General features: G+C 47.8%; 2 protein-coding genes across 2 annotated transcripts in view; one reads left to right on the top strand and one right to left on the bottom strand.

Moving 5' to 3' along the window:
* The window catches only part of CCDC152 (coiled-coil domain containing 152), a 68,679-nt gene extending 60,066 nt beyond the window's left edge, over positions 1 to 8,613 (top strand). The window contains exon 8 of the mRNA XM_069748829.1: positions 8,476 to 8,613. Coding sequence (XP_069604930.1) covers positions 8,476 to 8,598 — 123 coding nt within the window. The 3' untranslated portion in view covers positions 8,599 to 8,613. The remainder of the gene's footprint in view (positions 1 to 8,475) is intronic.
* Positions 8,614 to 10,407: 1,794 nt separating this feature from the next.
* On the bottom strand, positions 10,408 to 21,444 carry SELENOP (selenoprotein P). The gene is made up of 5 exons (XM_069748817.1): positions 21,363 to 21,444; positions 16,894 to 17,109; positions 14,722 to 14,934; positions 13,148 to 13,265; positions 10,408 to 12,002 (listed from the first exon to the last, which is right to left on the bottom strand). The coding sequence occupies exons 2-5, from the start codon at positions 17,094 to 17,096 to the stop codon at positions 11,688 to 11,690; spliced, it is 849 nt and encodes a 282-aa protein (XP_069604918.1). The 5' UTR covers positions 17,097 to 17,109; positions 21,363 to 21,444; the 3' UTR covers positions 10,408 to 11,687.
* Between the last annotated feature and the right edge of the window lie 1,545 nt (positions 21,445 to 22,989).

Here is a 22,989-nt window from a genome sequence, read left to right as displayed (position 1 = left end):
CTGTGTCCGCCTGTGGCCCCTAATAAGGTAACCATGATTATAACTATGATAGTATAGGGGAACCTCAGGAGATGACTGCCCTGTTATTGAAAATAAATCTCTATACAAAGACCAGCACCATATGGTGACATATAGTAGTAGATCCCAGTCCTGCAGGACATATAGCGATCACAGTACAGTTACAGATAATAACTTACCGCTGACGTTCTTTCGGATAAAGTCATTCACTTTTCCCGTTTTTTTCCATCTGGCCCAGACCGACATGACACCTTCTTCATTTCCAGCCCCGTCTCCATCTGTTCCCAATCTACACAACCTCCTCATGCTGATAATTCCCCAATACTGAGCCACATCTGCCATATGTGTCCCTGTTACTGCACCCGCTGTGTGGTACAAAAACAGTGCTCCTCTTAGTGCCCCACATAGAAACGTCAGCACTGTGCCCCTAACATAGTAATAATTCCTCCTTTGTGCCCCCAGATAGTAAAATTGCCCCCTAGAAAATAAAATATTAATTTCCTGTGCATGTGCCCTCCACATTTTGTCCCTAGAAAGTAATAATGCAATCCATGTGCAACGTTGATGGTCATAATACCGAGTGCCCCTCTTTATAATAATGTTTAAGTGCCCTCTTAACATTTACTAATGTCTCCTGAGTTCCCCATGTACAGCTCCCCTATACACAGTATGATGATCCTACAGCTCTCCTATACACAGTATGATGTGCTCACAGCTCCCCTATACACAGTATGATGGGCTCACAGCTCCCCTATACACAGTATGATGGGCTCACAGCTCCCCTATACACAGTATAATGCTCCCATATACACAATATGATGGGCCCACAGCTCCCCTACATATAGTATGATGTCCCCAGAGTTCCTCTACACATAGAATTATGTCCTCACTTCTCACCCAAAACACAGTGTAATGACTCCCACAGTAGTCTCAGAGTGACTGAAGACATTTATCCCAAGCCTTTAATAACTTTATCATAATAAATTGCCTAATATGAAATTATTAAATAGAATGCAGCTAGTGATTACTGTACTGTTACAGACGGACGTATTGCTCATGTGAGGATAGCAATCCTCCTCGGAATGACCATCGGCTCTCCTGACCTGAGCATGACATTGCTATTGGTCGATCCTTCCCAGGGACGAAAACCCCTTTTCTATACCTTAGCTTCAGGTATTTTACCAAATAACGACAGACTCTGAACTTGGATTATAATTGGCCACAGTGGCCCTTTATTATAAACATACAACAATAATAAATAACGAAGGGAGGAGTCCTTGAAGCTCCAAACTGGTGGTCAACCATAACAGGGAGTGGACAGAAACAAACCATTTATTTACTCCCAGCCGTAACCATCCAGGCTCGGGAGCACCAAGTACCCCGAAGGGTTAACCATGTCCACTTTTAACCTGGGGATCCGGCCCACCGTTGCCAAGATCCCCCCCTTCCCCGAACCACCAGACCCGAAAACCAAGTTTACACCCACTGAAGGATCTGTACCCCGACGGATCCCCCAGGCCAATTTATCACCAACTCCAAGGACCCCTCCCACCGCCACAACGAGGGTATTTGAATACCTTAAATACCCGAGACCCCACCACACTTCACCGCTATTGCCCTTTCAATACCGTTCTGTAAACCCAACGCCCATAAGTCAGTGCCCACTGCGTTCAGGTGAACACCATCACCCAGGAGAAAATCCTCCCCACCCTGTTCCAGCTCCGGATGACGGACAAACAGACCTCCGTTCTTTACCACAAACTTGGCGACCGTCCGATTGACTTTTATTCTAGCCTTGTTGACCTTGTCCGCCAATCTGGCGTGCCTCCAACACCTCCGTGGAACAATATCAGACCACACAACCAGCACCTTTCCAAAAGACGCCCATAATCTGAGAAGATCATGTTTTATATCCCGGATCAATTCCCGACAAGGGCGAATCCCCAAATCGTTACCTCCAACGTGCAAAACCAAAATGTCCGGGAATTTATCTAAACGAGCATTGTTGTGCACTTCCTTCAAAACCCCGTTCCAGCCCAATCCCCGAAAGCCCAACCATCTGACCACGGCCACCTCTTTGGAAAACCCGAGCTGCCGACCGTCCCGTCGAACGTCCGCCCGTCTCGCGCCCCAGTACACGTATGAGTGACCGACGATCCAGATCAACAGGGGATTGGAACCTGAAAATACATAACAACTTAAAATCCACAACCGTACTACAATTATAAACATCATGACAAAAACCCCCCTCCTCCATTCTATCCCCACTTAAGGTCTCACGTAGCTCTTATAACGCTTCGACTCCCATCTCCCAATTCGTTGCACTACTTCCGGTCTTAAACCTCCCAAGGCCGCCTCAGTTGCAGCCCCAATTCGGAAGGAGTGAGAGGCAAAGCGAGAAGCATCCAATCCCAACTCTCCCAGAGCTCGTCTCAGCACTGCCACAAACTGAAACTTGGACAAAAAGGACCCATTTTTGTGACACAACAAAGGACCTTCTTTCGGGGGCTGAAAACCACTAAAAACCTCCCAACAACTAACGGGACACATGCGTGAACCCACGACTGCACCCAAAACCACACGTTTTCCTCTACCCTCCTGATCAGTCTTCGATCTACGCAACCAAAATTGTAACCCCTTTTCGGTAAGCACCACATCCCTGGCCCAAAGCCCCCCCTGTGCGTACGTGCTAGGCGACACGATCTCACTCACCCGCAGCGCGCCAAAAAATGACAAGGAAAATGCCAAACGAAAAAGAGCCACCTCAAAGTCCGATGTGCAAATCTCACTGAGTTTCGCACCTACTCGTTCCAACAAGCTAAAGGAAATCGGGCGCCTTAGATCGCCCTTTCCCACCTTCCTTCTGACGCCCTTCCTCGCCTGTCTCACTACAAACAACTTCGTTATATCCCGTAAACCTCTAAGCTGAAAACCAAAAGCCAAGGCCGACCGAATCCTCTCTACTTTTGACGCCGACCATCCGTCATCAGCACCCCGTCTCAACCACAATAACAGGGCCCCAACGTAATCCTCACCCATGTTATCCACCCCACAAGACACCAACCAGGTCTCCCAATCACACCACACCGCCCGGTATGCTGCCCAAGTGCTGGGTGCCAAAGACGCCTGAATCAAAGGTCCTGCAGCCCGGATACCACGTTCCAGAGTTCCTGAGGGCAGTCCCGACCCGTCTCCTCCGCCTCCGGAGCCAACGCACGGAAACGCTCCCACTGAAACCGAGACAAAGAGTCAGCGATGGAGTTCTCAACACCGGGCACATGAATTGCCGAAACATGCGCATTGATAGACATGCAGCCCAACACTAACTGACGCAACACCCGAATGACTGGGGGGGACGATGCCGTCAAACTGTTGATCACACAAACGACTGCCATGTTGTCACAATTAAATCGTACCCTGCGATTGCGCAAATCTTCCTTCCACAAATGAACAGCTACCAAAATAGGAAAAATCTCCAGTAGGGTCACATTTTTTACCAGCCCGGAACCGAACCAGTCGTCCGGCCACCTTGAGGCACACCACCGCCCTCCAAAAAAGGCGCCAAAACCGATCCCGCCTGACGCGTCCGTAAACAAATCCAAGTCATGATTGCCAACCACTTCATCCATCAGAAGCGATCGGCCGTTGTAATGTGACAAAAAACTATCCCACACCTCCAGATCGGCTTTGTGCTCACTAGATAAGCGCACAAAATGATGGGGGGACTTCGCCCCTGCTGTAGCACCTGCCAGCCTTCGAGAAAACACTCTCCCCATTGGGATAATTCTGCACGCAAAGTTCAACTTGCCAAGAAGAGACTGAACTTCCCGCAAAGGCAACTTCTTCAAGCGACGCGCTCGAGCCACCTCGCTTCTCAAACCGAGCACCTTATCCTGGGGTAACCGAAACTCCCATGCGACGGAATCAATAACGATGCCCAGAAATGAAATACACGTACTGGGCCCCTCGGTTTTTCCTGGCGCCAGCGGAACACCGAACCGCCCGGCCACCCAAATCATTGTTTGTAACGCCATTTCACAACAACCAGACTGAGCCGGCCCGATGCACAAAAAGTCATCCAAATAGTGGATGATGTAATCCAACCCAGACACATCCCGAACGTCCCACTCCATAAACGAACTAAAAGCCTCAAAATATGCGCAAGACAACGAACAACCCATCGGCAAACATCTGTCAACATAAAACCCTTGGTCCCAATAACAACCCAACAGTCTAACGCTGTCCGGATGGACAGGCAGTAACCGGAACGCCGATTCGATATCTGTCTTGGCCAATAACGCTCCCCTGCCGCATCTACGCACCAAACGTGTAGCCTCGTCAAAAGAAGTATAAACCACGGAACAAAGCTCCGGATCTATGCCGTCATTCACAGACCTCCCCTTAGGGTAAGACAAATGATGAATTAGCCTAAACTTGTTAGGCTCCTTCTTAGGAACCACACCCAATGGAGAAATAACCAAATCTTCAATGGGTGGCGCGGGGAAAGGGCCAGACATCCTGCCCAACGACACTTCCTTGCTCAACTTTTCCGACACGACCTCCGTGTGTAACACTGCCGACTTCAGATTCCTTACAACTTGCGGAATACTAAAAGTAGGTGCAGGTATTTGAAAACCATCCCGAAAGCCCAAAAACAACAACTCCGCTTTCGGCCTATCTGGAAACCTATCTAGAAAGGGGGCCATCACGTCCAGCCTCACTGGCGTCACCCCCTTTTGAATTACCGTCTGGCTTAACCTTCTTCTTGAAGCACTTTGCTGCCCCGTGGGAGGATCCACTGCAATGCGAGCACACGTGCTTGAATTTACAGGTGGCCCCAAATTTGCACTGGCCGTCGTTAAACTGCCAGCACAAGCCGTGCTTCTGGCTCGCTTGGCCAGACTGACTACCTGCTCCCGCACTACCTTGTGCTGCGGTCTGGCCGGCATTTCCGGCCCCCCCTTGAAAGGAGTGGCCAAACTTTGTGGGCGCCATCACCCGCAACCATAGGCCAATGTCCTTCTGATCCCACCGGATCGACGGACGAACTGCCTTCCGCTGCCTAAATTGCTCATCGTACCGGAGCCAGGCCTGGCCCCCGTACGCTCTGTGCGCCTCCCCTATCGAATCCATATAACAGAAAAGCGCCGAACAATTTTCTGGCGCCTTTTCACCAACTACACTCGCTAAAATCGCAAACGCTTGCAACCAGTTCACAAACGTCTGCGGGATAAGGCGCCACCTCCTTTTTTCCTCATCCTCCTTCTTACTGTCTTCTTTTTTGCTCTTATCTAAATTGAACTTTTTTAAAGGAAGAAGTGAAAAAATTTCCACGTACTCATCTTTCCATATCTTCTCCCTTACTTCCTTCTTCAAATGGGCCCCTAGCGGCCCCTCAAAACAAACGTAAACCTCACCCCGCGCTTTGTCGTCTAAACGGATCCCGCCTTCCTTCTCCTTCTCAGTTTGTACCGACACTGACACCGGGACACTTGAACTGCTGGGTGCCACTGCACCCTCTCCAGATGCCCCGGCACACAAATCTGTAGAACCAACCCACGCGGCCAACGGGGACGGCACCGATCTAACACCACCCAATCTCGCGAGCAACTCCCGAACGCTCGACAATAATTCACCAACCCCTTCGTTCCCCGAAACCGCCCCCATAGCCCCTACCCCACTTGTCTGATTAGCCCCTACCCCCGGGGAATATAATCGTGTTGGAGACAAAACAGACATAGAGTCTTGCTCACCAGGCTGCAGAGGAACTCAGTCCCCCCAGCCGCAGGCGTCGTCCGTGTCCTGTTGTCCTCGGCTCCTGGTCCACTCTGTCCGCGAGGCTGCGTCTCACCCCGAGATGATGAACGAGAGGAAGCGGCCCCGTCTCGGCCCGACGCTGAAGATCCCAATGCGGCCCGATATGAAGGACTGCCCGGTACTGGCCCACCGTCCGATCCATGCCCCGGGGACGCCCGGCCATTACTCCCTCTGGCTCCCACTTGTGCTCCAGCTGACGTACTTTGCATCCTGGACGGGCCCGGCCGCATGGGGGACGAAGCGGTGCTGCCGGCCGCTGTATAACCGGCTCTCCCTCGCTGACTCACTGTAGCAGCAGGAGCAGTACGCCCGGCCGCAGCTACACCACGGCGCCCCCCCGTGACGTCACTGGTACTTGGCGCTCCAGCGCGCGAAGGCCCCGTCCCCTGAGCTGATGAAGCGGGCCTCACTACCGCCGCAGGCCCCGTCGCCGCTTGTGCACACCTCCCGGACCAGGCCCTGCTGGGACGCTTACCGGCAGGCACACGGTCCGGAGGGTCGATGGAGGGGCTCCTTCGCCGTCTCTGAGGCCGAATCGGATCCGGGGACAGCCATTGAGGAGGCCGCACGCGCCGGGAGCGCCGCTCACTGCTGGCCGCCGTCTGCGCTCCTCCGCTGCCGCTACTACCGCCGCTGCCGCTGTCGCCGCCCAGAATACCGGAGACCTGGGCCTCCAACCAGCCTGGCGGCTGCTTCTCCGCTGCCGCCCGCAGCTGCTGCAGGACACCGTCTATCCCGGACATGTTGACCTTCTTGCTGCTCCAGAGCGGGAACTGGTGAGCCCCACCCCCCCCCCATCACCTTATAAACCCTGCCTCATGCATATCTCCCCCCTCCCATAATTAACCCCTTCCCCTCCTAATTATCCCTCCCAAACCCCTGTCATGACGGCCTGCACGTACGCCGTCTGCGGGGGGATGGGACGGCTCGCTCCGGCCTGCTCTTGATGGCTACATAGTAATCCATCATGCTGTCACACTCAGGTCAGGAGAGGTGCCGGGCCAGTCCGAGGATTGCAATGCAATCCTCGCATGAGAAATACGGCCGTCTGTTTGCACCCTTATGCTAATACTTATCATTATAGTAATACTGAAATATGAATCTATTATTAAGGTATTAATGCTGTTAACCTGTATTGTTATGCTTGTTATACTAATACTTATAAAAGACCCAGCTCGCAAGTATAAAAAGCCCCCGACCTCCCCATCTCCAGCCCTCCAGATAGCAATTATTACATGTGATGAAGTGCATAAAATCTCATTACATTAAACAGTATAATAATTAGCCCCCCAGTGCCCTGTCCCCCTTCCCCCACCCAAACACCCACAATACACCCCAACACCCCCATCCTCTCACATTCACCCCCAGTGCCCTATCCCCCTTCCCCCACCCAAACACCCACAATACACCCCAACACCCCCATCCTCTCACATTCACCCCCAGTGCCCTGTCCCCCCTCCCCAACAATACCCCCATTATCTCACATTCACTGCACAGTGCCCTGTCCCCCTCCAACACCCTCATCCCCCATATTCACCCAACAGTGACCATGACATGCCTAAATTGAATCAATCTAATCAATTCCACCCCCACTTATCGATGAAGTAGGCAGTGAGGCAGGACCAGGAAGTGTCCAGATAAATGCAAGGTGGGCACTAGGACCCAGAGTGCCTGAGCCAATCAGTTTCTGTTGTGCAGGTGCTGCTGCCTGCCTGCAAGAAGCTCCTCGGGTGAGATAGCATAGCACACTGCATGGACTGAGGCTCTGCAGCCTGCCACTGTGCAGAGTTTGTCAGACAGTGGAGCCGGCATTGTGCTGCTCTCTCTCGGACACTTCAGATGCGGGCCTCATGCTAAAAGTGGCCGTGGCACCCGGTGAGCCCCTGCATGTGTCGGGGCCCGGGGCAACAGCCCCCTCTGCCTCTCCCAGTAGCTACGCTACTCGTACAGGGCCTTAAGGATGACTGCTGATGATAAGAATTACCAAAGAATACCCACAAAAACTGTATTCATATGTAAGTTGGATGTTCATTAAAAAAATGGTAGCACATACAGGGTTTGACAAGGTGAAGACAGCAGAGGGCGCCAGTTGAGAGAGGAACCCTATGTTTTGTGTTAGGCTACTTTCACACTAGCGTCGCACACTGCACGTCGCAATGCGTCGTTTTGCAGAAAAAACACATCCTGCAAAGTTGTCTGCAGGATGCGTTTTTTCTCCATAGGCGTGTATTAGCGACGCATTGCGATGCATTGCCACACGTCGCAACCGTCGTGCGACGGTTGCGTCGTGTTGTATCGGACCGTCGACACCAAAAAAGTTGCTTGTAACGTTTTTTGGTGCGTTGTGTCCGCCATTTCAGACCTCGCATGCATGGCCGGAACTCCACCCCCTCCTTCCCAGAGCTCACAATGGGGCAGCGGATGCGTTGTAAAAATGCATCCGCTGCCCCCGTTGTGCGGTGCTTCAAAAGTATGCGTCGGTACGTCGGCCCCGATGTACTGCGACGGGCCGAGTACGACGCTAGTGTGAAAGTAGCCTTACAGTAAGTTGGTAAGAGCAAAGACTATTAGCTCTGACATGATTGTGAATTATTAGTCCATTATTCTAACTGAATCCTAGATCTGCTTCTTTTCTTACAGAAATTACAGCATTTGCAAGAAGAAAAGAACAAGGAAATTCAAAGTCTCAGAATCACAATTAAAGATTTAGAAAGAAGGCTGAGCGGCGGATCAGACTCCCGGCTAAAGAGGAAACGTTTCTGAGAAACAACAAGTAAATGGATGTTACACCTTGTAGACAAATATTGCAGGATTTTCTGTTTGTCCTTAAAGAGGTTGTACACTACTTTTTCATTGATGATCCATCCTTAGGATAGGTCATCAATGTCTGATCAGCGGGGTCCATCACCCGACACCCCCGCTGATCAGCTGTTATCGGGGGTGGCTGTAAATACTCACTTGCGGAGCTGGCGGTTTCCTGATAGTGGCCTCCACAGGGTCCTACCTATTCACCTCCTATTCAAATCAATAGGAGGCAGATGTGCAGTACTTGTCTGAAGATTGCCATCGCATGACACATGTTATCGTGCAGACGCAGCCTTAAGGTACCTTCACACTCAGCGACGCTGCAGCGATACCGACAACGATGTCAATCGCTGCAGCGTCATTGTTTGGTCGCTGGAGAGCTGTCACACAGACAGCTCTCCAGCGACCAAAGATGCCGGTAACCAGGGTAAACATCGGGTTACTAAGCGAAGTTACTTACCTTCCGCTGTCTGTCCCCGGCGCTGTGCTATCCTGCACTGACTGTGAGCACAGCGGCCGGAAAGCAGAGCTTTCCGGCTGGCCGGCGCTCACAGCCAGTGCAGGAAAGCACAGCGCCGGGGACAGACAGCGGAAGGTAAGTATGTAGTGTTTGTTTTTTTTACTTTTACGCTGGTAACCAGGGTAAACATCGGGTTACTAAGCGCGGCCCTGTGCTTAGTAACCCGATGTTTACCCTGGTTACCAGTGAAGACATCGCTGAATCGGCGTCGCACACGCCGATTCAGCGATGTCTGCAGGGAGTCCAGCGACGAAATAAAGTTCTGGACTTTCTGCAGCGACCAACGACATCACAGCAGGATCCTGATCGCTGCTGTGTGTCAAACTGAACGATATCGCTAGCCAGGACGCTGCAACGTCACGGATCGCTAGCGATATCGTTCAGTGTGACGGTACCTTAAGTCTTTTTATTGTGACTGCTTTGCCGGTTTTTTTGTGTCAAATTCATCAGTTTCGCACAATGATTGATACATTTGGTGAATCTTAAGAAATTGCACTTCTGTCCAGAAATGGTACTCCACCTTTTATGTCACACCCCTAATGGAGTAAGTTTGAAACTTCTTTTTTGTGGCTTTTTAAAAAAAACTAAATTGGATAAAACCTTGCTATTGAAAAGTAATGAGAGGCAAAAAAAATTGCAAAAAAAAATCACAAATTTTTTGAGTAAATATGCTGTGCAGCAAAATTTTAAACTTTTTTCACACCAGTAAAACTGGCACAAAAGCCGTAATGTCCCCTTCATCCATAACTTAATTCCCAGGACTGGCAAGTCTTATTCCCCAGGGCAGACAGGAGACCTTTGGACATACTGAAAACAGACATCTTTGGGAAAGTAGGTTCTCATACTGTGTAAATATAAATGTGCGCCATTGACACCATGGAGCTGCCACCAGAAATCTCCAGACAGCGGCAATGAAGCCACGCACAATGTGAATGTCCGCAATAGCCCTGAAGCAGTTTAGGAACAGTATCCAAATCATTAGAAAATTGTAGCCATTGCCTAATATATTCTGATGAAAGGCATCAAAGTAGAGCTTAATTTTAGGGATTATGGACATGGTAGAGCCATGTGCACAGAGACTGTATAGTAAATATCTTTGGAAATTGCTTACTTTCAATGGAAAGAAATAGGAAAGTCGGAAACACATCTGGGGACCTCTTTTTTCAGTTATGGTGGGATATCTCAGGAGTCAGACCTCCAACTATAATACTTTCACAGGCTAAAATACAATAACAAGGACGCCAAAGTGCATTTAATCTTTTATTGCGCTTGTTTTGAGACATCAGACATCTTTTCGACACATACAAGATTCCTGCTTGGTAGTATTGCTATAAAGGGTTGGTCAGGTTCACTAGGAGGTACATTTTCCCATTAACCATCATTAATTTACAACATCTGCTATCAAAGCCAATTACTCAACAAATATTTCTGATATCTCAAAAAGGAAGCCTTAGTCTACAATATAGCATCAACCTATCGCAAATAGCATTAGCAAATTTACAGAATGAGCTTAGCAAATGTAGAAATGTGATCCAATGGTTAATGTTTGGTCAGTTAGAAAGATCAATCTACAAACTAAAATGTTTTTTTTCATGTCTAATGTTTACAATTTAGAAAATATTAGGACTCAATAAGTTTTCTTTCTTCTCTGGCTCTACATCCCATCATGGTTGCGGGCATCAGACTGAAGCCCCTATTTTGTAGTTTATGCTTCAGCCTTCATGGATGCAATCACAATTTAAGGACCCGAACAAGAGAGGCTAAATACTTGAGCTGCATTCGAAAGTTCTAGGATGGTAGATGGTACATATTCAAGGTTGACCTTCTTGATACTCAAGAGTCAGGCAACAAACTGCCATGCAGGCCATTGTCCAACTCTGGAGCCACAGGCCAACCATTGAGATCTTAGGAAACAGAAGCCTTGACATACTACGTGCAACCCCACTAGATCAGGCTTGAGCAAGCTAGAGATCACCAGTCATGGAGGAACTCTGAGATCTAGCAAAGCTTGCTAAATCTTAAGCTCCTTAAGATCTGGAGATCTGCTGGTGGCCCACCACTTTTCTAGGATCCTCCATTTCTGTTGGTTTTGAGATCACATTACGGTGTTGAAACATTTTGTTTGGTCTTATGATTGGGGAATACCAGCAGGGACATAGTCTACTTTGGCAGCTTACATGTGAACCCTACACTGCTCCTGTCACTGTCAGTTCCCTGTTTCCTTGGATCATTCTCAGGCAACACGGTGCTCTGTTGCTGAAGGTGGCTTGTCATCAGGCTGGCCTTCATTTGCTTTCTGTCATGCAGCTGGAGGCAGACGTCACTGTCAGGATTCAGACAGGTCTTCTGTATGCAGCTCCTGTCACCTGCAGGAAGCTGGAAGACCCTCCTTACACTGTCAAGTGACTCCATTATGTGCTGACTGAATGGACAGTTGTCTGCAGTGACAGCATCAGCTGTTTGAGACCTTTCCTGACTTGTCTTCCCAATCTCAGAGGTATTGCTTTTGACAGCTCCTGACCTTCTTTCAGAGCTTATTTTCTAGAACTGCATCTACTGTTTCCCTGTTCGGGAGAACTGCGCTCTCAGGTAGACCCTCTGATCTTCGCTCTGGCTCATTACGCTCTGCTGCCCTATCAAGAGGAGTCTGACAACCCTCTGCCTTGTGGTGGTGGTGGTGGTGGTGATGATGCTTTTTGTGACCATGGACATTTGGCCTGATAGAATCTTTTGCTGCAATCTCCTTCCCTTGCTGATGACTACCGGAGTGTTTGTGTGGCCCTTCATCGGTCTTTGACTGCATTGGTGTCTCCTCTTCTTTCTTGCACACATCGTTGGGGGTCTAGAATAATGGAGATCATAAATACTACAAGTAACACAAGATGCAAAGAAATGCAGCTATTATAGCGGCTCTGTTGCCAGATTTTATAACAAAAAACGTATACATGATTAAATAGACGGCATAGACCTAATGGGGCTGACAAGCCATGTTAGAATGGCTGTATAATTCCTGACAGTAAAATGAGCTAAGTAGTGAGAGCACTCATGTGTCCGTGTATTCAGTCTCTTACCACCCAGCCTGACTGACAGCAGTAGCTGGTATTGAACAGTGTTAGATATTAGCAGCAGCAGGGAGGAGGAACACTGAGGAGTGCTCTGTACATACAGTGGTGTGGCTCCCACTTTTTCGGCTGTACATCTTGTCTATATAGCTTTCTATGAGCAGGCGCAAAACAGTCGGGTCCGGGTCCTGCTCTGACCCATATATTGAAGCCTGCTGGCAGCGGTGAAATACTAGTTAGGACCATCCCGATTGGGCCATCTTGTTGTGGTGGGATGGCTTTTATGCTTTTTTGATGAAAATAGTGTCAACCAAACACCCTGTGTTACTTACATGTACTATTACCAGTTACTTACTTCCTGCAGGGTATTTTCTCATTGGTTTTATACTTATATCATTTGTACTGTGTAACTAGCAACATATTGATTGAACTCCCTGCTTATTCTGGAATTAGCACACCACTTCAAAAAACATCTCAATAAATTAAAGCCTATCCTGTAGAGCCGTCAATCACTTATTAGAACCGCCCACTGGACTCCTAAGCTACGAATAAGCAGATAATCAATCAAGTTGGCTTGTTATACTGAATCTTTTCACACAACACTATTTATCAATCGACTTAGCTTTTCCTGCTCTACAACATGATGCTCTCAGATCGGCCTCATATAGAACATGACAAGTGCCCTTTAACAACTTGCTCTTACGCTTGCTTACCCCATGGAAGTGCTTTCACTGCACTGTCATATGGACCTTATGACTCAATCTTTATCCGCCGGTCCGCACCCCAACAAGTACGGATAGCAGCATCTAAGCATATAGCGCAAGCGCTCATTCATCTACACAACTTCCTATCTCCGCTTTGTGCCGCCAGCGAAAAGAGTAAACTTTAGAATACACTGTCCCCCAAATTTCCGAAGGGAAGTTACCTCATGTTTGCATTCCCCACAAGTCGTGCCACAGTACACCTGCTTTATTGCGTCTTCTACATAATTAAATTGCAGGAACGAAAAAGGAAGAGTCAAATGTTTCACCAATCGTCCACACCTGAAAAAGAAATAAGAGGCATGAAGCGGTGGTGCACAACGTGGACTCCGCCATACTACTCTGTTCAGCTCCCAGACAAGAGGACGCACACATGCTATCCTCAGAGGTCAATGTGTGCTTGGCACTATGATGAATGGGAAGGCTTGACTGGTACCATTTTCAGCAGCATTGTTGGGCTAGAGCTCTTTTGGGATCCCCTAATATAGGGTCAACAGTTTTTCAATATCTAGAAGTCCAATCTTAAGACCCCTCCCTTGCGGATATCTATGGCTCATCCTACATATATCTAATAGATGTCTCAGATAAGGATACTCCCTAAAGGGTGTTTCCAGCTTAAACAAGTGATCACCTAACCACTGAATAAGTGATCGGTAGAAGAAGGGATTTTTGTCTCCTGGTCTTCTCTGGCCACCAAAATGCAGGCAGGGCGAGAAGAATTGTATGTAAGGTTACACGTTCCCTTACCGTGCCATTTACGTCTATAAACACTGAAACCCAAAGATGGAGTGCTACGCTGCCTTCAACTTTCATTGTCAGTGTTGTAGACTTTAATATAACAGCATGTGGCTTCATTTAACACTTCCCAGCATTGAGACAACCATGAATCCCATTCTGGGGCAGATTTGTGACTGTACTGTTGGCGGTGATCACTTGTGGAACTACCGGTCTTATCAGAACTTGATAGCAACATCATTGGATGAAATCTACTGATGCTAGAAGTGTGAGGAAGGATTCTACTCTGAAGATCATTGTTGGGGTTACTTTACTTGTATTTATATGAAGCCAGTTGGACCTCTTTTCTGAACTTTGCCTTGCTCCGATCTCATTGGTGTCCTTGCGGTTATAAGTCTGCCCAGTTAAAGCAATAAATTAGATCCATATACCCCCATTCACAAGATAAAAGACCAATTTGGCCTTTGATCAGTAGAGTAAATGGGTTTCTATCTTTTGGTAATATGGAATAAGAACCTGTTTTACACATTCCCGTATGATTACATTTAATGGTACAAAATATGTTCTGACTCCTCTACAAGCATGTGCGTTGGGTTCTCAGAACGTTGGCCCAACATTATTCTAATGTCTATAGTGGACTTTTCAGGACAAACAGACCAGGAGACATGAAAATATGAGAATACAACACAAAAAAAAACACCACGATGTGTCACGATATATGAATCCAAGCAAGAACTCCTGCAGACATCCATGAAAATTGCTTTCAGAATGGACTGCAACGCATGGACTGGTCTCCTGACCCAAAAACGACAGCTTCATAGGCATATATGAAGCTATTGAGTTCTGGTCGGGAGACCAGCAGACAGTCAAAGCTTTGAGATCTTTGATGACCAATTTTACAGATGTCTGCAGGGGTCTTTAGGTAAAAAATACACAGTAAAATTAAAAACTGTACAAAGATGGAGGACTGGGGAAGACGTTGTATAGTAGATAGATGGCAAACCTGTCATATACGAAAACATCATTTTTTATCCCTTTCAGCAGGCTCCAGATGTCCGCCTGGCCCTCCTCTTGTTGATACACAGGAATGTATTCGGAGACCCGGATTTTCAGCTCATTGTATTTAGCCCGGGAATCTTCCTCTTGGTGATTGACCACAATGAAGGACACGTTCATGTAGTTATCATTCTCTAGTTTCACCCGCAGTTCATCCAAACTAAGACAGTAAGAAATAAAACTCAGACTTAGAAATGGAGCTTATTGTGTACTTTACATAAATTAAAGGTTCTCCTGCTTAAAAGGCTTCAGGTTTTTTTGCGGACGTATAAAAAATGTTGTATAATATAATGTAACTTTCTATCAAACTATAGGGGGAACTAACTGAGAATGGCACGTAGTACGCCAGATGTAAACAATGGTGTATTCGAATAAGGGTAACGATCAGGGGTGGCTTGGCCCACCAGAGAACCCAATGGACCCTGACACCGACATCTGCTGACGTACAGGGGTCGGCAGCTGCCTAGGGCCCATGCTGCCCCCAGCCAGTGGCATGTCGCTAACAGGGGCACACCACGTAGCCAGGGTTGGACTGGCCCACCGGAGAACCGGAGGATTTTCTGTGCAGACATTCAACAACATGTAGATGAGATGTGTTGAAATGTCAAAATTTGGCCTCTGACTAATCTCTTCTTGTAGCCATGATATGTAAAAAATGTTTTCAGTCACCAAAAGTAAGCAGAGATCTTAATATTTGTGAGGGACTGAAAAACAAGGCAGATTAGATGTGGTTAAAGAACTTGGCAGCGGATCCATGTTCTCTGAACCACGGGCAGCATAAATCGGTGTCTCTGCCATTTCAGTCATGATGATCTCTGGAACGTCGCGTCGATTCAGAGAAAACATATTTTTTACAGCCAACAGGGATCGTGCGACTAAAATGATAATCCAAGAGGCCGATTACAGGTGGCTCCTCTCCACCCTGTTTCCCTTGACTGACAGATTGCTTCCTAGGTGTGTGTATAGGGAGAGACCTGTCAGTCAAGGGGAGCGTGGTGGGGAGAAGCCACAAAAGACTTGACTCTTGTACAAGTCATCTGACAATGGTCCCTGGCCGGCTATGTAAGTATGTGATCTCTGGATTGCTGTAGATTTATGGAGTACAACATACACGGCTGGCTCATGCTGCCAGCGGTTCAGACAGAATAAGTCCGCTGTCTGCTTCCCTGTACCACAAAGAAATGATAAAAACCATGAGACGGATGATTGGATGGATGGATGAATAGTTTGAATAGATGGAGGGATGGATGATTGGATAGATGGGTAGTTTGCTTAGGTGGAGGGATGGATGAATGGTTTTATTAGATGGATGGATGGGTAGTTTGATTACCCTAGATGGAGGGCGGGATGGATAAAGAAGAATGGATGATTGGATAGATTGGTAGTTTGATTAGATAGAGAAATGGATGGATGGGTAGTTTAGATGGAGGGATGGATATATGGCTGATTGGATGGAGGAATGGATGCATGGTTTGATTAGATGGAGGGATGGATGAATAGTTTTAATAGATGGATGGATGGATATATGGATGATTGGATAGAAGGATGGATGAATGGTTTGATTACTGTAGATGGAGGGTGGGATGGATGAATAGATGGAGGGATGGATATATGGATGATTGAATGGGAGGGATGGATGAATTGTTTGATTAGATGGAGGGGTGGATGAATAGTTTGATTACTGTAGATGGAGGGCAGGAGGGATAAATAGTTTTATTAGATGGAGGGAAGAATGGATGATTGGATAGATTGGTAGTTTGATTAGATAGAGAAATGGATGGATGGGTAGTTTAGATGGAGGGATGGATATATGGCTAATTGGATGGAGGGATGGATATATGGTTTGATTAGATGGAGGGATGGATAGGTAGTTTGAATAGATGGATGGATGGATGGATATATGGATGATTGTATGGAGGGATGGATATATGGATAGAAGGATGGATGAATGGTTTGATTACTGTAGATGGAGGGCGGGATGGATGAATAGATGGAGGGATGGAAGGATGGATGAATGGTTTGATTTGATGGAGGGATTTATAGTTTGATTAGCTGGAGGGATGGATGTATAGAATGTTGGTTGATGTGAATATGAATAAAAGGGCAAGTGTGATCTTACCTGGAAGCCTGCAGGAGGCACAAGAATCAGCTTGCCGACAGGATTGCCACAACCGTGACTGTTCCATCTGCATCTTGCATGGGATTCTGGGTTCCAATCTTCCAGTCCGGTGGCTTTTTGCACAGTGTGCGGTGACCCTGGCTCTCTGCCCCTCCCCAGGGGAGAAGACAGAGAGCCAGGGCAAGAGCAAAGCCCTTCCACATGGTTAGGCTTCACCTGCAAAACAGAAACAAAGTTATATTTGCCAAGTGGCTACTAGTCTGTCCTGTATAAGGCCATATTAGCAGGCATTAGATTTGGTGGATAATATATCTTTACACGACTCGTACAGAGCGAGGCAGCGAGTTAATAGAGAATGCTCGCTGTCCTTATACACATAGGTCCTACTGACAGGAGGGAACAGCGTCGGCCAGCTGTCAGTGTGATAGTTCCAGGAGTAATAACAGAGGAATAGGCACAGTGCAGAGTTGTGAGAGGTCTTGTTATGCAGTGAGACCCCTCCTGGCCCTGTATCTGTACATAACGAGGCAAATGTCTAGAAAAACAATACAGGGGATCAGCCCTGCAATAACAGTCCAGGATAATGTCTGCTGTCTGGGATTACTGCCCTGCTCTCCTGTTCCAGGTGCCCATCAGGTAACAGCGTCCTGTTTTTTCCGGCTGAGCTTTCTTTACACAATTACACATTCAGAAATCTGATCCGGGACACGTTGGGGACATAATATAAGGTGCGGCTTGTTCCATTGTGCCGCCTCCTGATCCAATATACAGCGTTCTCAGATTTATACAAACTGGCTCTGGTTTTGCCCCCAAAGATTAGAATTGTAGGTTTTTCCCCAGGACTGCATTCCTATTTAGAGTGAAACCACCTATTTTATTTAGTAAATGTTTATTAACTATTTATTTTATTTATTAACAGTTTTTTTTTCTGTTTTTTTTTCTTAACTAAATACTGCGCATCAAAATAAGAAACTTTGTAATATATCTTATCAGAGACATTTGCTTCTTTCTCCTTCCAGTGATGTGTCACTTACTTGGCTGCTTGCTGGAGCTTTGATAACATCACTGTTTTACTAGAGGACTAGTAAACCTGCTGCCATGTAGTCCTCTATATTCATGAGCTCTGTATAACCACGCCCCCACCACTGATTGGCAGCTTTCCTCCTGTGCACAATGTACACAGAAAGCAGCCAATCAGTGGTGTGGGCGGGGTTATACAGAGCTCAGCATTTAGAGAACTGCTAGATCTGCAGCAGAGAAAACAATGATTTTATCAAAACTACAGTAAGCAGCCCAATAAGTGACACATCACTTCGATCAGGGTCTATGCCCCTACATTATAATGCTCTCAGAAGGGGTAGCAAAAACCTATGCACAGACTTTTTTTTTCTCTTTAAGCGTAGATTTCTAGGTAGAAATGAAGCATTCTCTGAGTCAGAAATCCTGAGTGACAACTACCATACTTATGGCTCCCACTAAACTAGCGATTACGGGTTGTTATCAGCTTTCCAAAGACCCTGAAAGACATATTAATCTGAATTGTAAACGAGTGTAACTGTGTATAAGAAGGCAGATAAAATTTATAGGGAATGTGGGTGCGCTGAGCTGCCGGTCAGTGGTATAGAAGGATATATAGGGAATGTGGGTGTGCTGCGCTGCCGGTCAGTGGTATAGAAGGATATATAGGGGATGCGGGTGCGCTGAGCTGCCGGTCAGTGGTATAGAAGGATATATAGGGAATGTGGGTGTGCTGCGCTGCCGGTCAGTGGTATAGAAGGATATATAGGGGATGCGGGTGCGCTGAGCTGCCGGTCAGTGGTATAGAAGGATATATAGGGGATGCGGGTGCGCTGAGCTGCCGGTCAGTGGTATAGAAGGATATATAGGGGATGCGGGTGCGCTGAGCTGCCGGTCAGTGGTATAGAAGGATATATAGGGAATGTGGGTGCGCTGAGCTGCCGGTCAGTGGTAAAGAAGAATATATATAGGGATGCGGGTGCGCTGAGCTGCCGGTCAGTGGTATAGAAGGATATATAGGGGATGCGGGTGCGCTGAGCTGCCGGTCAGTGGTATAGAAGGATATATAGGGGATGCGGGTGCGCTGAGCTGCCGGTCAGTGGTATAGAAGGATATATAGGGGATGCGGGTGCGCTGAGCTGCCGGTCAGTGGTATAGAAGGATATATAGGGGATGCGGGTGCGCTGCGCTGCCGGTCAGTGGTATAGAAGGATAAATAGGGGATGCGGGTGCGCTGAGCTGCCGGTCAGTGGTATAGAAGGATATATAGGGAATGTGGGTGCGCTGCGCTGCCGGTCAGTGGTATAGAAGGATAAATAGGGGATGCGGGTGCGCTGAGCTGCCGGTCAGTGGTATAGAAGGATATATAGGGGATGCGGGTGCGCTGCGCTGCCGGTCAGTGGTATAGAAGGATAAATAGGGGATGCGGGTGCGCTGAGCTGCCGGTCAGTGGTATAGAAGGATATATAGGGAATGTGGGTGCGCTGAGCTGCCGGTCAGTGGTAAAGAAGGATATATAGGGAATGCGGGTGTGCTGCGCTGCCGGTCAGTGGTATAGAAGGATATATAGGGGATGCGGGTGTGCTGCGCTGCCGGTCAGTGGTACAGAAGGATATATAGAGAATGCGGGTGTGCTGCGCTGCCGGTCAGTGGTAAAGAAGGATATATAGGGAATGCGGGTGTGCTGAGCTGCCGGTCAGCGGCAAAGAAGGATATATAGGGAATGTGGGTGTGCTGAGCTGCCGGTCAGTGGTAAAGAAGGATATATAGGGAATGCGGGTGTGCTGCGCTGCCGGTCAGTGGTATAGAAGGATATATAGGGGATGTGGGTGTGCTGCGCTGCCGGTCAGTGGTAAAGAAGGATATATAGGGAATGCGGGTGTGCTGCGCTGCCAGTCAGTGGTATAGAAGGATATATAGGGGATGCGGGTGTGCTGAGCTGCCGGTCAGTGGTACAGAAGGATATATAGAGAATGCGGGTGTGCTGTGCTGCCGGTCAGTGGTATAGAAGGATATATAGGGGATGCGGGTGTGCTGAGCTGCCGGTCAGTGGTACAGAAGTATATATAGAGAATGCGGGTGTGCTGAGCTGCCGGTCAGTGGTACAGAAGGATATATAGAGAATGCGGGTGTGCTGCGCTGCCGGTCAGTGGTAAAGAAGGATATATAGGGAATGCGGGTGTGCTGAGCTGCCGGTCAGCGGCAAAGAAGGATATATAGGGAATGTGGGTGTGCTGAGCTGCCGGTCAGTGGTAAAGAAGGATATATAGGGAATGCGGGTGTGCTGCGCTGCCGGTCAGTGGTATAGAAGGATATATAGGGGATGCGGGTGCGCTGAGCTGCCGGTCAGTGGTATAGAAGGATATATAGGGAATGCGGGTGCGCTGCACTGCCGGTCAGTGGTAAAGAAGGATATATAGGGAATGCGGGTGCGCTGTATTGGATTGTATTATTGTGGAATAATTGTCTCTATAATCATTGTCAGCGCTTTTCTCCTGATGAAGAAGTTATAGATACTTTGAAATGCGTTGAGAATTAAACCCCAATTGTTCTACAACACCCTGGACTCTCTGGATATCCTTATTTACTGCCGACCAGACGCGCAGCACACCATTTCCTATATCTGAACACACTGAAATGACAGACTCACCGGTGTTTTTTTTTCTTCTTAGTTTATCAGGCATCCCAAAAAGAGATCAGAAATTCATATGGACCAAAATGGTAATGATAAAAACAAATGCAAAAAAAACCAAAACCAAACCCTGATATAACGTTATTGATTGAAAACTAAAAATTAGCGTTCTTGGAAGGCAAAGAGGGAAAAAATTGAAAGTAAAGAGGGGGCGTTAAAGGGCCCACAAAAATGTGGAGCCGTCCCTCCTGGTTACAAGGGAGGACGAACACAGCAGCCATGCATGAAGAGGTGAAGAGACGGAGGCACCTTTTGCCTTTGTTAGAATCTGGACTTGCTGTAAAGATTTTATGATAAAGGGCAAAATAAATAAAAGAGTTTAATTACATTTATTTTAGCTTGTGCAGTTCCGCAGCGTGTTTGATGACAATAATTAATATTTCCCAGCAATAAGAAACAGCCATCGTGTTGCCTACTATATACTTGTAGCAGAACTTGCCAGATGCAGCAAAAGTTGATTTAAAGGTGTCGAATTTGCCATATGCAACATATGTTTGTCGGCAACTTTTTGAAAAATTGTAATAGAGCAAATAATTGAAAAATAATGAGAATTAGACATTTGATACAACTCATCATTAGTTATTATCACAACACACAAACACTGCAGCCCCCAAAGAGTTGGATTCTGTAAATCTATTTCTTTTTTTTTTTTTTACCCCAAAACCTTTTGAAATCTGTGCTAAGCGGCGTAGCGGAGCTGACGGATGACACAGACCGCAGTACATATCATAGTAAATATTATTGGATTGTGATGTCTTACTCTGCCCCTGGTCCTGCGCAGGCTGCTCTGCTCCAGGACCTCAGTCCCAGCCCTATATATACTCAGCTTGTTTACAAAGTGCACACAGGACCAAGAGTCCAGGACGACAAAAGGGAGGCGCCAGGAAATAGACATTACTCCAAAAGTACAAAAAAAGCAAAAAAAAAGCAAAATCTGGGTACATACAACATAGGCAGAAATCCCTGAAATAATAGGAGGGCACCTACAACCAGTCTCGACTCCTAAAAAACTAAGTAAGTGCTAGTACAGCACCCCCCACACCCCTCTGTAAGGGAATGGTTTGCTCCATCCTGGGTTGGGGAGCGTCCTGACCTCACATTCCTCTTGTGTCCAAGTTTTCGAGGAAGAAGAGATTGAAAAGTGCTCAGTTAGCTATTTGTTTTGCAATGTTGTAGAAAACTATCTTCTGCTGTTTTTTAAACCAAGGCTTGACAATATGGCCACCATTACGCCTCCCGTAGTGGTTGTCACTCAGCTTTCCTACAGTACTGACAGGCAAAGCAGACATGTGATCAAGAGACGTGGAGCATAGATACATTACAGAGAGAAAAGTAAAGGATAAATGTCGACATTCCTCCTGCAGGAGGTTTTATCACGTCTCGTTCTACGATCAACCCATAGACATTACTATGGAGCTGGTCCCTGCACAGACACCGCAGCTTCCAGGCTTCTGGGAAGGATTTCTGGGAGATCTTAGAGGGCGTCTGTTAGCAGGTACAAGATGTAACAGGGCAGACAATGAGGTGGTACTCAACGAACAACAACTATTTATATACTGTATATATGTAGGCTCAGGGTCAAGGGTTACCGTGAACAATGACAATACAGTAAATTATGGCACAATCCGAACCCAATGTAGCAGGCCAGATTAACCCCCCTGCCCAGAATATACCCGGGGTATAAATTGGACTAGTCCAGTTTATACCCCTCTGGGCCAGATTATACCCCAGCTACTGTAGATCAGATTTTTCAGCCTTTTGAGAACCATTGAGTGATATAATCAATAACGGAGCCCAAGGCAGCGCACAAGGCCCCAGGCAGCGCACAGGGGCCCCAGGCAGCGCACAGGGCCCCAGGCAGCGCACAGGGGCCCCAGGCAGCGCATAGGGCTCCAGGCAGCACAGAGAGGCCCCAGGCAGTGCACGGGGCCCCAGGCAGAGCACAGGGGCCACAGGAAGCGCACGGGGCCCCAGGCAGCACACAGGACCCCAGGCAGCCCATAGGGCCCCAGGCAGCACACAGGGTTCCAGGCAGCCCACAGGAGCCCTAAGCAGCCCACAGGACCCCAGGCAGCCCACAGGGGGTCCCAGATAGCGCACAGGGGGGCAGAGACAGTGAGCAAGGGGGTAAGAGATAGCACGCAAGGGGGGGGGGGGGAAATAGACAGAGCACATGTCCCCTGTGTGCTATCTGGGACCCACTGTACGCTGTCTAGGAATCCCTTTGCGATGTCTGGGGCTCTGCTCTTGAGTATATCACTCAATCCTCTAAGGCTAGTTTCACATTTGCGTACAGCCATGCGCATGCGTACGCTCTCAGTGAAGCCTTGACCACTGCTGCACCCCGCCGGTTATGCTCCGCCCACATTCTTTTGACATGCTGCAAC

The sequence above is a fragment of the Ranitomeya imitator genome, chromosome 1 (genome assembly GCF_032444005.1).
Source record: "Ranitomeya imitator isolate aRanImi1 chromosome 1, aRanImi1.pri, whole genome shotgun sequence".
Lineage (NCBI taxonomy): Eukaryota > Metazoa > Chordata > Amphibia > Anura > Dendrobatidae > Ranitomeya > Ranitomeya imitator.
This window is presented reverse-complemented; position numbering and strand designations above follow the sequence as displayed.